The sequence below is a fragment of the Gekko japonicus genome, unplaced genomic scaffold, assembly GCF_001447785.1.
Source record: "Gekko japonicus isolate JY-2015 unplaced genomic scaffold, Gekko_japonicus_V1.1 scaffold713, whole genome shotgun sequence".
Taxonomy (NCBI): domain Eukaryota; kingdom Metazoa; phylum Chordata; class Lepidosauria; order Squamata; family Gekkonidae; genus Gekko; species Gekko japonicus.
The window spans coordinates 689816-704768 of NW_015172026.1; the positions used below are offsets into that span (position 1 = coordinate 689816).

Genomic DNA, 14953 nt, shown 5'->3' on the forward strand with positions numbered 1-14953 from the left:
TGCTACTTTGTGAGCTGCCGGCATTAAAGTTGTGAGCGAGCGATTTTTAGTTTGCTCTGGAGCCATCCTTCCTGAGCTAAGATAATAATCCGTGAGCCGGAGGCTAAAAAACTGTGAGCTAGCTCACACCAGCTTAGAGGGAACACTGCTCCTAGGCGGAAAGCATGATTTCCAAGCAGGCATAACCCCCAGCACCTCTGATCTGTGTTTGTGAGGTGCCTTCAAGTCGCTTCAGATCTATGGCAACCCTATGAGCTGATGGCCTCCAGAATGTCCTATCTTCAATCAGCTTTGCTCAGGTCTTGCGAGTGGAGGGCCTTTGTCGCTTCCTTGTTTGAGTCAACCCATATCCTGTTGGGTCTTCCTCTTTTCCTGCTGCCTTCACATATTCCTGGCATCATTGTCTTTTCCAGTGACTCCGGTCTTCTCATCATGTGACCAAAGTACAGCAGCCTCAGTGTAGGCATTTTAGCTTCCAGAGAGAGTCCAGGCTTGATTTGATCCAAAACCTACTTATTTGTCTTTTTGGTGGTCCACGGTATCCGTAAAACTCTCCTCCGATGTCACATTTCAAATGAATCAACTTGCTTCATTGTTGGGCATGGTTTATTTATTTGCTTTATTTATAGCCCCCCCCCACCTGCTGAGACTCAAGGGAGTTTACGGAATATGAAGTGATGCGATCGGGCCCCATAAGACAAACAATGGACATTGCAATATATCTAAGATTACAGAATTAGAAAACAATGTGAACGGCAAGTTGTCGAAGGCCAGGTAGATTGTAGACAGTGCAGAAGGTGGAGCTGCAAAGGTAGAAGGGAGTGCCATAAAAGCAAAATACCACATACAATCCCCCCCCCCCGTCAAGTCATAACTGACTTATGGAAACCCCCATAGGGTTTTCAAGGCAAGAGTTAGTCATAGGTGGTTTGCCATTGTCTGCCTCTGCACAGCAACCATGGACTTCCTTGATGGTCTTCCATCCAAATACTGACCAGGGCCAACCTTGCTTTGCTTCCGAGATCTGATGAGATCGGGCTAACTTGGGCTACCCCGGTCCTGTTCTGTTCTACTATAGTTCCAAGCCATTTTGGTGTAGTGGTTAGAAGAAGAAGAGATTGGATTTATACCCCACCCTTCACTACCCAAAGGTGTCTCAGAGCGGCTTACAAACTCCTTTCCCTTCCCCTCCCCACAACAGACACCCTGTGAGGTGGGTGGGACTGAGAGAACTCTGACACAAACTGCCCTTTCAGGAACAGCTGTGCCAGAGCTTGTGACTCACCCAAGGTCACATCAGCAGGTGCAAGTGGAGGAGTGGGGAATCAAACCCGGTTCTCCCAGATTAGAGTCCGCACATTTAACCACTATACCAAACTGGCTCTAGGAGCATGGACTCTAATCTGAGAGAACCGGGTTTGATTCTCCACTCCTCCACATGCAGCTGCTGGTGTGACGTTGGGCCAGTCACAAGTTCTTTCAGAGCTGTTCTCTCAGGAGCAGTTCTCAAAAGAGCTCTGTCAGCCCCACGTACCTCACAGGGTGTCTGTTGTGGGGAGGGGAAGGGAATGGAAATTGTAAGCCGGTCTGAGACTCCTTCGGGTAGGGAAGGGCTGGGTATAAATTTAATCTCTTCTTCTTCTTTATAAAATAGTCCCCCTCCCCAAACATTTCATTCTGCAGAATTATAAAGTGGGGGGGCTTCCTGATCTCCTCAGGCAGGCTGTTCCACAAGGGGTGGGAGGGGGGGCACCACAGGGAATGCACGTGACCAGGGGTCATTTCCGGAGCTCAGGCAGTAAAGAGGCCAGGGGGCGGGCACATGCAAGAAGCCCCGCCCCCTGCTCTCAGCAGCCCTCAGAGCAAGAAGCAGCCAGGTAAGTTGCAGTGGGTGTTGCCTTCTGACACACTTCCGGTGATGTCAGGGGTGTGTGGCACATGTAAATAAGTTATGCTAATGAGTCATGCTAATGAGCTCCTGCACCCCTTTTTCTACGAAATGACCCCTGCACGTGACCAAGTCAGTTGCCCATTTTACTGATTTGCAAAGTAGCACCTTCAGGAGACTCAGCTGGGATGAGCAAAGCTGTCACAGTGGAAGACGGCATGGTTAAGCATAACTTCGTAGGTTCTAGTCCCGTGGGATGGTTTTCATTCCGAACTCAGGTGTGTTTTGCTTTCCTCTCTGGTCGCTGGAGTATTGAGTTACCCAGGCAGGAGAAACAGAGGTTGTGAAGTGATGTTACTTCAGCTGGCCAGTTGAGATGAAGAGATAAGAGAGGAACTGGGTGTCTTGCTGACAGACTTTCTTTGGCCTTGTGGTGAAGGACGGTGAAGAACAAGCAGGCTGGGAAAGGCTGGTGCAGTGGGAGGAAAAGGGCCTGGTGGGAGAGCTGGGTTTTGATCCCTACTCAGCCACAAGGCACCTTGAGTCCTGGACCCACAATACACCCCCCCCCACACACACACAAAATATGTACAGATGGGTAGCCATGTTAGTCTGTCTGTGGCAGAAAAGAGCAAGAGTCCAGTAGCACCTTAAAGACTAACAACATTTGTTGGCGGGGTAGGAGCTTTCGTGAGTCACTGCTCACTTCTTCAGATGCAGGTGGAATGCGAGTCCATCTGTCCTTATATCTTGGAGAGTGGAGTGGTTTCAGATGCCAAATGACAACACTAGGGAGGGAGCGGTGGCGCAGGCAGTAAATGAAGCCTGCATTTCCATCTGGCCGAACAGCTTCGGCTGTTCGAGCCCCACCGTGGCCGGAGTGAGCTCCCAGCCCTATGTCCCAGCTCCCGCCCACCCAGCGGCTCGAAAGCCCGTTAAAGGGCAAGTAGACAAATGGGTACCTGCTCTTAGAGCGGGGGGGGGCACCCGTCCTTCGTGGCGTGGTGGTGGCGTGAGCAGCGGAGCGGCGATGGCGGAGAACATGGCGGCAGTTGGCGAGTCGAGTGAGAGAGCGGAGGCTGGGCTGGCGGAGCGTAGAGGCAGGGCGATGCGGTAGGCCGGAGCCGATTGGACAGAGGCCGGCTGCGGGAGCACGCACTGACATGTGCTTGGCCCAGGCCTGGGAGGAGTCGCGACGACCGAAGAAAGACCTGCGCCAGGAAGACGTCTTTGCCGGACTGGAAAAAGACCGCCCGCAGAAAGACCACAAAACAACGATAGTCTCCGCTTCAGGGTGCCTGTTAGGTTAGTCACTTCCCCCATTGTATGTGTGTGTGGCCTTAGGTAGGATTGTATCAAAATGTATAATGTAAACCACTCAGAGCCCTTAGGGGGTGAGCGGTATATAAATCGAAGGAAATAAATAAATAAATGCTGTTTTATTGTTTTATAAATGATCCTGGGCTGTGTTTCAGGGGCAGAGCACTTGTTTTGCATAGAGAAGGTCCCAGGTTCGATTCCTGCCTTCTCCAGGAAAAAAGGCCAGAGGAGAAGAAGATGAAGAAGAGTTGGGTTTTATACCCCACTTTTCATTCCCAAAGGACTCTCAGAGTGGTTTACAATCACCTTCCCTTCCTCTCCCCACAACAGACACCCTATGCGGTAGGTGGGGCTGAGAGAGCTCTGAGCAAACTGTGACTAACACAAGGTCACCCACCTGGCTTCATGCAGAGGAGTGGGGAATCAAACCCAGTTCTCCTGATTAGAGTCCCGCCGCTCTTAATCACTATACCACACGGGCTCTCGGAAGACCTGCGGAGGCACTGACTATCATCCCAGGTGATATGGCTGTTACCTGCCACAAATGTTGTTAGTTTTTAAAGGTACTACTGGCCTCTTGCTCTTTTCTACTGCTAGAGAGTCGTATAGTTTGTGCGTGTTTTAGGACACTATTGCTTTAAAAGTTTCTTGGGTAGACATTCCAATGTTGGGGTGTTTTTTCCTGTAGTCACCATTTTCCAAGATGGCAGATGCAGTTATTTCAGTATTTAAAATTCATGTAGGATGTTCATTGGCGGAGAGGGTGGGGAATCAAGTCAATCAAATAAATAAAAAATAAATCTCGGTCTCAGAATAGATGTTTTTGAGGTCGATAAAGCCAAATACACTATTATATTAATTGCAGCCATTTTTCTGATAGCCATCATTTTCAAGATGGTGGATCTTTTTTCATATTTTTGTAGGGTGCACATATTGGTGTCAAACTGTATGTTTTTGGGACTGATAAAACCGAGTTTACTATTCCTTCTGTAGTAAAGACAGAACAAAGTATTATTTTTATGGTTGGTTATTTTTTTTGGGGGGGATGATAAATCTAGGGAACATCAACAGCCTCTTCAAAATAGACACTTTTTTTTTTTTACGGGAGTCTGTTGTGGATTGTGGGTCCAGGACTGGTTGAAGGGCCTTGGGCCAGTCATTTTCTCTCAGCCTAACCCACCTCATACCGGAGGAGGAGAGAATTACGGACATCTCCTTGAGTCTAAAGGCAGAAGAAATATATGGAAGACAGACGTCTTTGCTGTGCAAGTGTGACTGAGCGCATGGCTGAATGTGGCCATGTGGATTGCGAGGAAGGCCTGTACAGCCTGACCTGAATTATCACCTTCTAGCAAGGTCACGAATCAGAACATCTGTGGGCGTGTCCAACACGGCTATCAGTGAGGGATATCTGGATGCTCTCTCACTGAGGAATTGCGCATCACAGTACCTCATAAGGGTACCATGTTTGTGGCAACACCCTCTCAGCCTACCTCCAGTCAAGCTGAACATAAACTTAACAAAGATCTGCAGTTTTCTTACTGTTTGTTTTTAGCTAAATTTCTGTGTATGTTTTAACTCTAGCAAGGTCACATGTGGGCATGTCCAACACGGCTATCAGTGAGGGAGATCTGGATGCTCTCTCTGAAGAATTGCGCATCCCAGTACCTCATAAAGGTACCCTGTTTGTGGCAACACCCTCTCAGCCTACCTCCAGTCAAGCTGAAAATTAACTTAACAAAGATCTGCAGTTTTCTTACTGTTTGTTTTTAGCTAAATTTCTGTGTATGTTTTAAATAAGGCTGTATAGATCCATCTGTGACGAACACCAAAAGATTTTGCATTCGCTTGCTTGTGAAGTTATATTTATTTATTTATTTAAAGTATTTATTAGCTGCCTTTCTACTTTATGGGAACTCCAGGCAGCTTACAACATAAGTAAGGATAACATACAATAAAAATACATTAAAACTGCTAGATAAAATCAAAATTTCAAACTGCTGGTAGGCAGAAGAGCTAATGACATGCGATCATGAATAAAAGTGTCTTCGGCCATAGCAAAAGTAGCGGATCCAATTTTAAACAATTAGTTTCTGCCTGCTTTAGAATTCACTTCCATATTTTGCATTTGGATGCAGTTATATTTAAGGCAATTTTTCTTTTTTCTTTTTTGCTGGTTGATAAAAGAGGGTGACTCAGTTGACAAGTCCTGTTTTGGTCACAGCCTTTGACAAGTGCCCCCCAAAATGAACTCTGAACAAAAGGTAACATTTATTTTTTAAAAGTTGGGAAATAAAAATACCAGCCCCTCCCATCCTTTCTTTCCAGACTTAAATAGGGTTGTTGCTTCCTCTTAGCTACCTCTGGCAGGGCTGCTGTTGCTTTTAACTCCTTCATGACGAGCACGATTCCAACAAGCAAAGCCTCCTCGCCATATCGCGCACCCATGCTGAGGAAAGCAGCATTGGCTGAATTGGCACCTGCTATGCATGTTTTTTGTTAATGTCATAGAACCCATAGTATTTTGGGGGTGGTGGGGAAAGCGGATGTAGAAAAGTTGGCAGTTCTGAAAAACAGAACACAAATTCCAAAAATGATGCTAAATTGATTGGGAGACTGCAAAGGATTCTGGGCAGTGGTCCCTTCTTGGAACTCGGCCTAGCGAGCCCTGCGGTTGCTGTTGCCATGGAGACAGGGTTGTGATTTCTTAAATACGGTTTCTCTTCCAAATGGGGGATGCTGTGTTTTTAGTCTCTCGCTTTTCTTGGTTTGAAAGCCCATGAAAACCGAGAGGAAGAAGCTGGGGTTTCCCTGGAAGTCCCTATGCTCTAGTTGTGGGTCCAGCATGCCAGTGTGGCTCCCTGGCTGGCCCACAAAATCTTGGAAAGTCTGCCCTCCCAGACCGTTTTCAACTTGGCATTGTGGAGAAGGGAGAGGTCTCTCAGACTCCAAGAACCATTGAGGGTTGACCCTTGGGGTGTGTGGAAGGATGGAGAGAAGATGCTATGTGTGGACTTTCATTTACTTGCTCAGGATTGCCAGAGTTTATCTCTGGGGTAGTGTGTGTGCGTGCCCACATGTGAAGATTTCCTTCCTTCTACTGAGTCAGAGCATTGGTCTATCAAGCTCAGGATCTTCTCTTCTGACACGCAGTGGCTCTCAGGCAGAAGTCTTTACCATTACCTATTACTTGAGCCTTTTAACTAGAAGTGCCAGGGATTGAACATGGAACTTCCTGCATGTCAAGCAGATGGGCTACTTCTGAACCACAGCCCCACCTGCCCATAGGGTTATGAACAAGATACTATATCAGTAGACTGCATTCAAAATACTGTCTGGCTAGAGAGGAAAGCCAAAAGAAATGCTGTGTGTTCTGTACTGTCCTGGTTATTTCCTTGCCTTTTTTGGTATGGTAAGTTTTAACAAAAACAGACAGTGCTAGGAGATTGTTTAACCTTGAGAAGCTGCTTTTAAAAAATCCAGTGGAAGAAAGTCACTCGGCACATGGGCAGAGGCACTGTATTCTGTACCTAATTTGTGTATGGGGTTCCATTTTCAAAATTGGCTTTGATTCCCTTGGCACAGAAGAGGCCTTCTGCTCAGACAATCCCTCTAGGTTTTCGGAAGTTGGTTTTCCAGCCAGAAAAGTGTTAGTGGAAAAGAAACAAGAGCCTCAATTTAGCTGTCTTGTAATGCCTGGAATAATAATATGGCTTCTACCTGGTGCATAAAAGTTAACAAATCAGGTGTCGGATTGCATTCTGTAATCAAGGGGCCACCACAGAGAAGGCCCTATCTTTGGTTACCACCCATCTTAACAGCACACACAGCAGTGTATCTGATCCTGGCCTTAACCAGCAGGTGGGTTGATACAGGAATAGGTGGCCCTTCAAATGCCCTCCTCCTAGGCCATTTGGGTCTTTAAAGAGTAAGATTTAGTGCTTTGAATCAAGCCCTGCAGGTTATAGGCAGCCCACAGAGATCTTTCCAGACTGGCAGAATACCTGCCCCAGTTGGCCTTCTTGCTGCCAGATTTTTGCATAGTTCATTACAGTAACCTAACGTGTAATAATATAATAATTGTATTAATTGGGTAATTAATTTTAAGCAGCCTCAGGGGTTCAAAATGCAATGAACACCGCCTAATGTAATTATAACAACTCTAATTAACAATGGAGGTTTCCAGATCAGGTGTGCCTTATCCTACATTTTTGACGGTGGCCATGGCAAAAAAATAAAAACACAAGACACAAAAAAACCCCCAAAGGCCCAGGGAAAATGACTCAATTCCTGGCTGCCACCCTCTCTTGTACCGCTGTGCCAGTGAACTGCTCTTCCTAAAGTATGTGAAACTGATGAAGCTTGTAGGAGATTGGGAAGGACATGCTCTTGGGCTGACAGTGTACTGGGTACAGCAGTTACCAACCTTTTTGCTACGGTTGACCTACCAGTACGCATTTATTTGTTATGGTGACCCAATCCGGAGCTGGCTCAAGGTTTTTGGGTGCCCTAGGCAAATGATGACCTTGGCAGCCACCTAGTTCAGGCTTCCATTTTCTACCGTGACGAACCAGATGTTTCTAAGGAACATCTCACAGATGGGTGGAGCTGTCCCCACTATGAACCCCTAGCAAGTGGCATTCCGACACATACAGCCTTTGCATATGGAGGTTGCATTCCAGCCTTTCTCTCTATTACTCCCTCTAAACCCCCCTGAGATTCACGTTTTGCTTGATGAACACGTAGAAGAAACAAATACCAACGGATGTATGATGTGGAAGATCCCATTTCCAGGGTCAGGCCTTGCTTTTTAAAATACAAAAGGGAGAAATGGAAAGGCCAGGGATGGAGACTGCAACCCACTTTGCAAAGGACTTTTGGGTCTTGACCCACAGGTTGGGAAAGACTGTGCTAGGACCGCTGCCTGAAGGTGTCTTGCAACAGAAGCATTCTGCATCCCATAAAGGGAGTGTTGTAAGATACGGATTGGGTGGAATGAAAGAGTTCCACTGCTGGCCTTTTTGGGAAGGGCAAGGTTGAATGGGAATAGCAGAAGGCCGAAGGGAGGAATGCAGAGCTGCTGTGATATAATGGTTAGAGGGTTGGGCTATAATTGGGAAGATGTAGTGAAGCATGACTGCCAGGGTGATTCTTAATTGTCAGATGTATGTCTTTTAGCTGTGAGGTAGTAATGTGGTATGTGTATGGTGCCTAGAGATGCAGAATTTCTGGAACTCTTGCAGCTGTAGAGCAAAAGCTTCTTTTTCCGCTGGGGGAGAACCCTGCAGATATTTTGGGAAACCTTCGAATAGATGCAATAATTTCATTATTAACTGACCCAGCGAGCCATCCTAAGCAGGTCTACTTGGAAGTCAGTCCCATGTTACTGATTTGGGCTTAACTCCCAGAAAACCATCCTTAGGACGCCACCTCTAATTTTCCTGTTTTAGCAGAATAAAACGCATTACTGACAACTTAGCACAGGGGTCCCCAACACGGTGCCTGTGGCTGTCATGGCCACCCACCAAGTGTTTTTAGAAAGGAGAGGTAGGCGGTCTTTTTCCTAGCAAGGCTTCTGATTGGCCATTGGAGAGACTTGATTGGCTGTGCAGGTTTTCAAAAATGGCAGCAGCTGCCAGCACAGCATAAGGATCTTCACTGTGTGACTGAAGGTCAGCCATTTTGTGGCTGGCTTTGCCTCCTGTGGCAATTGTTTTGTGGAAGCCATTTTGTGGCTGCACCCACCACTCTGTCAGAATGCCAAAGGTGCCGTGACCTGGATAGCCAGGCAAGCCCGATTTCGTTAGATCTCGGAAGCTAAGCAGGGTTGACTCTGCCAAGTACTTGGATGGGAGACCCCCTGGGAATACTAGAGGTGGGAGGCGGGGGCAGGCTTTACTCAGCCACCTCTCTAAATATCCTCCAGGCCCCCAGTAGGGGTCAGTCACCAGAGGTCACCATGACTTCCAGGTGTGTGTGTGTACGCGCGCACACACACACACACTTAAAAAATACAAAAAAATACAATTTCCCCCCCAAAAGTGCTACCAGGCTCATAAAAGTTGGGGACCCCTGATTTACCATATAAAATTGCGGGAAATTTTGAAACCCTAGGAAAAAACCTCCCCCCCCCCCCTGAGAAACACAGAGATTTGCGGGAAACTTGAAATGTATGGAGAGTTATTTGGCGAGGCACCCTGTCGCACCTTGCAAACTTTGAATGCAGACTGCAGCGACCTCTCTGTTTCGGCTCCTGGACGCTTCATTGTGAGGCAGGTCAGCTTTGTCGGCCTGGCTGTTGACATGCGCTCACTCCTCCCGCCCCTTTCTGTCACTTAGCTCACGCCGGGGGAGATGCCATGGCGCAAGGAAGGCCAGGCCCAGTGCAGATTGTGCTCGTGCACAAGGAAGAGCACTCCTTCGAACTGGACGAGAAGGCGCTGAGTCAAGTCCTGCTGCAGGATGCCATACGTGACCTGGACGTGGTGGTGGTGTCGGTGGCCGGGGCCTTCCGCAAGGGCAAGTCCTTCCTCTTGGATTTCCTGCTGCGCTACATGTACATGCAGGTGAGGCCTTTCCCCACTAGCCCTAGGCTGGGTCTGAGTGGACCATGATTTGGAAAAGAAACACAGAAGCATAGAGCTGGAAGGGATACCAAGGATTGTCTGGTTTAGGGGTGTCAAACATAAGGCCCACAGGCCGGAACCAGCCCATCTGGGGCTCTTATCCAGCCCACAAGCAACTGATTACCTTTGTTCCCAGATGACAGAGGCTATGCGTTATGTCCCTGTATACTGTCCTAGTGCTAATGCATAACAGGCATTGGGGAAGTGGGCATCAGGGAGATACTGTAAGGAAATACTATAAATGTTTTAAGCATGTTTGTATTTTGAGTAAAAAATAATTTCGTTAATTAAATTTGCCTGTGTCCTTTATAAAGTTTATATCTCCAGTAAGGTAAAGGTAAAGGTTCCCTTGCTCGAAAGCCAGTCGAATCCGACTCTAGGGTTGCGGTGCTCATCTCCGTTTCAAAGCCGAAGAGCCAGTGCTGTCTGAAGACGTTTCCGTGGTCATGTGGCCGGCATGACTAAACACCAAGGCGCACGGAACGCTGTTACCTTCCCACCGAAGTGGTACCTATTTATCTACTTGCAATGTCTTGCTTTCGAACTGCTAGGTTGGCAGGAGCTGGAACTAGAGACAGGAGCTCACCCTGTCTTGCGGCACCAGGGTCTTGAACTGCTGAACTACTGACCTTCCACAGCCTGCAGTTCAGCGTCTTAACCACTTGAGCCACCGCAGTACCTGGCATTATATTTTATGGCACACACGGCCTGGCCCAACAAAGGGACATTTATGTCAAATCCAGCTCTTGTAACAAATGAATTTGACACCTCTAGTCTAGTCCCAACGCTTTGCACAATCCTTGACTGGCAACAGGGTATTCTTCTTAGCTCAATTTTCTTATTTTATTCTCTTCATTTGACTGTCATGAACTGTTTTTTGACGTTATAAATTGGGGAAGCTGTGTGTGGGTATATTTAAAAATGGAAAGCAATGTAGACTGTCACTAAATATGTTGGATGGTGGTGGAAAGTACTGTCAAGTTGCAGCCACCCTGGTCAGTACTACTGATTAATAGTTGCATATAATTGACCAAAATTCAGTTTAAAATATGTCTGAGCCAAAAGAGCAGGGTTTCTTGTGATGGAAGAGAAGCATATCAGGACAGAGTTGGACACAGTTGAGGAAAGGGCTCCCGAGTTTTATACAAGCTCTCCGGTTTGGATTGATTCCCAGCTAATCTAATATGAAAAGTCAATTTCTCCCTCAAAGCTAAAACCCCCGTTTCAGTGCTGTCACTTGTAGGCTGAAGATGAGTTTGGTTTTCCCCTGACGGGAAGAATCGGACGTGTCCTTTGTGAGGTGTTACATTGTCTGGGAAGAAATGTAAGGAACGAACATCCTTGGTACTGTTTTTAAAAGATTAAAAAATGGATGAGAAAAAATAAGGGGGGGGGGGGGGGGGGGGGGGGCGGGGGGCTGGTGTAAGCAGAGTGGCCAAGTGGTGACCTGGGAGGGTGCCGGTTCCAGTCTTGTCTCTGGCAAGACTTCGCTGTCCTTAAGCAAGCTGCCTTCGGTCCACCTCAGTTTCCTACCTACAGATCATAAGAAACATAGAGGTGGAAGGGGATCCCAAGGGTCATCTAATCCAACCATTTGCACAATGCCAGAAATTCACAGCCCCCCCCCCCAAAAAAAAAATGACTCCTGTTCTATGCTCTCCAGAGGAGAGCAAAAAAATCTCCAGGACCCCTGCACCAATCTGGCCTGGAGGAAGATTCCTTCCCGACATCAAAGTGGCGATGGGCATTACCCTGGGCATATAAGAAAGGGCCATGGGAACCCAGCATTGGCTCATCCCGCCCTTCTCTCCTTTTCACAACCTGCCTATTCATAGTGATCATGCTGGCCTGCTTGATGGATCGCTTGTGAAAATTGCTGTGATAATATATGTGGAACGCTATGAATGCAAATGGGAATTGGATATTGGCCGCGAGGCTTTTTGCGAGCTATTTCGCGGATAAAGTCTTGTCGCTCCGCCGTGATCTCCCCGCCACAGTTGATACAGTAAGTGAACTTGAGGCCCCTTGCACGGCTTCGCCGGGTTTGGAAGGCTTTGACCGGCTCAGCCTGGAGGAAGTTGATAGAGTGCTTGTATCTGTGCGCCCAACCACTTGCAGCCTTGATCCGTGCCCCTCCTGGCTTATTAGGGCGGGCCACAAGGGGTTTCGAGGTGCCTTGAGGGAGATTATCAACAAGTCCCTTTCGGAGGGCCGGTTCCCCGGGGCACTCAAGGAAGCGATGGTCCGCCCTCTCCTGAAAAGGCCAACTCTGGACCCGACTGAATTGGCCAGCTATCGGCCGGTGTCCAATTTGCCCTATTCGGGCAAACTGATTGAGAGGGCGGTGGCGACGCAGTTACAGGGATTTCTAGATCATGCTTCCGTCCTTGATCCATTCCAGTCTAGCTTTCGCCCGGGGCATGGGACGGAGACAGTGCTGGTTGCCCTTACTGACGACCACCGTAGACATCTGGATCGAGGTGGTGTGGCGGCGCTGCTGTTGTTAGATCTGTCGGCCGCATTTGATACGGTCAACCACCAGCTGCTGGCCCACTGCCTGCCGACGCGGGGATTCAGGGGCTCGCCCTTCAATGGCTTGTCTCTTTTCTCCAAGGTTGGGAACAGAGGGTTGGGCTAGGGGAGCAGCAGTCCCGGAGGCATCTGCTTGAATGCGGAGTGCCCCAGGGGGCAGTACTCTCCCCCATGCTATTTAACATATACATGTGCCCCCTCGCCCAGATTGTCCGGAGGTATGGGCTTGGGTGTCATCAATATGCCGATGACACCCAGCTCTATCTGATGTTGGGCGGCCAGTCGGATTCCGACCCAGAAGATCTTCACCGGGCTTTACAGGCTGTGGCTGGGTGGCTCAAGCTGAGCCGGCTGAAAATGAACTTGGCGAAGATGTTGGTCCTGTGCCTGGGTCGGGGTGGTATGGGATTGGGGCTCCCGGCCTTTGATGGGGCACCTTTGGTGCCAGCTTCGGCAGTTAGGAGTTTGGGAGTGCTCCTGGACCCCACCTTAACGATGGAGGCCCAGGTGGCGGCCACTGCCAAAGCAACCTTTTATCATCTACGGCTGGTGCGGCAGTTGGTCCCCTTCCTTAGCTGCGGTGATCTGGCCACAGTGATCCATGTGACGGTCACCTCGAGGTTAGACTACTGTAACGCTCTCTACATGGGGCTGCCTTTGTTGCAAATTTGGAGGCTGCAGCTGGTGCAGAATGTGGTGGCCAGGTTGGTAGTGGGTGCCTCTAGATGGGACCACATCCAATCTGTGCTGAAAGCGCTGCACTGGCTGCCTATAGCGTTCCGAATTCGCTTCAAAGTGCTGGTGCTTACCTTTAAAGCCCTACATAGCCATGGTCCGCCATACCTGAGGGACTGCCTTTCCCCACACAGGCCCCAAAGAGCACTTCAGTTGGGGTCACAACACCGTCTAGTGACCCCGGGCCCCAAGGAGGCCAGGCTTGCTGCCACAAGGGCTAGGTCCTTTTCGGTGGCGGCTCCTACCTGGTGGAATGAGCTCCCGGAGGAAATCAGGGCCCTGCGGGACTTGGTACAGTTCCACAAGGCCTGCAAGACGGAGCTCTTCTGCCAGGCTTTTGAGTAGGAGCCGCCACTGCCACCATCGTGGGACTGCAGAGCAGTTCTACCGTGTCGGGCTGACTGGCCAGCTGAAACATCGTGGCCCATGGCATCCCCCCCCTTTTTTTGACCCTACTGGGATATGCAATAGGGAGTAAGTATTGTAGTCATTTATGTATCCTGTGAGATGTGCATTTTTGCCTAATCTGTTTTAACTGTTGACTTTTACTGCACTTGTGCCTTAATTGTTTTAACTTGTTGTATTTTTTACCGCACTTTTGTGCCTGTGTAAGCCGCCCTGAGCCCGCGTGCGGGGAGGGCGGGGTATAAATGAAATAACATAAAATAATAAATAAATAAACATAAATATATAAGAGAAGAAGCCGTCAGACCACTGACCCATCCAGTCCAATACTCTGTGTCACACAGTGGCCCAAACCTAGGTGCCATCAGGAGGTCCACCAGTGGGGATGGGACACTAGAAGCCCTTCCACTGTTGCCCCCCAAGCACCAAGAAGACAGAGCATCACTTGCCCCAGACAGAGTGTTCCCTCTGTACCTTGTGGCTAATAGCCACTCATGTACCTCTGCTCCAGATGTTTATCCAGTCCCCTCTTGAAGCTGTCTGTGCTTGTAGCTGCCACCACTTCCTGCAGCAGTGAATTCCACGTGTTAATTACTCTTTGGGTGAAGAAGTACTTCCTTTTTAAATGTTTTGACTGGGTTGTGTGGGCCCATTCTCTAACAGTAACTCCTTCTATTAGCAAAACGTATCTGTAAGCTACTACCCTGGGTTGTAACATTACTGTACCATCACCATGAAAAAGACCTTATTTTATTTTACTTATTCGTTTGATTTATATCCTGCTCTCCCTGCCGAGGCAGGCTCAGGGCAGCTTACATAAAAGTGTAAAACACACAAAACAGCACAATCTTGCTATCAAACTCTTATTGAAAGTTTGCTAAGTCAGTGAACGGGAGACTGAACTCTCAAAAAGCCTATCTGCTTATGGTCTCTCAAATGCGACAAACTCTGCCATCTCTGCAGTCGTCCCCTCCCCCCTCCCGATTTTGGTTATCAGTTCTGTCCTGGCCGGGAGGTCTGCAATCACTCCCATCGATTTCCTTTGCTTTGCTGTTAACAAATCCCACACCAGCTGCTGGCGTTTGTTTCTGAATTCACTCATCCAGAAATGCACACAGACTGTGGTTCAGTGGGTTATAAGGCAAAGCCTAATGAATCATCTGTGTACTTGCAGATGAATTCTTTTTCCAAAATATTCTTAACCATAGGATGTTTCCACCAAATATGGAAGAAGCCAGCTTTGGTTTGGGCGTCTGTCCAGCCCTTTGTCAACGCTTTACACTTCAGTTTTGAAGTTCCATCTGTTTTAAAGCGTCTTGTGAGAAACAGACGCCTGCTTCCATAGATGTAGGAGGAGCCCTTGGCATTACAGGAGCTTAGAGGAGCAGCTGAGGTCCCGACTGTCTTATGACAGGGCTGCTGACGGAGCTGGAAAAGCATCTGATGT

General features: G+C 48.3%; 1 protein-coding gene across 1 annotated transcript in view; it reads left to right on the top strand.

The window, feature by feature from the left end:
* Positions 1-14953, top strand: part of ATL3 (atlastin GTPase 3) — a 46884-nt gene that overhangs the window by 3383 nt on the left and 28548 nt on the right. The window contains exon 2 of the mRNA XM_015420571.1: positions 9548-9774. Within this exon, the coding sequence (XP_015276057.1) occupies positions 9568-9774 (207 nt within the window). The 5' untranslated portion in view covers positions 9548-9567. The remainder of the gene's footprint in view (positions 1-9547; positions 9775-14953) is intronic.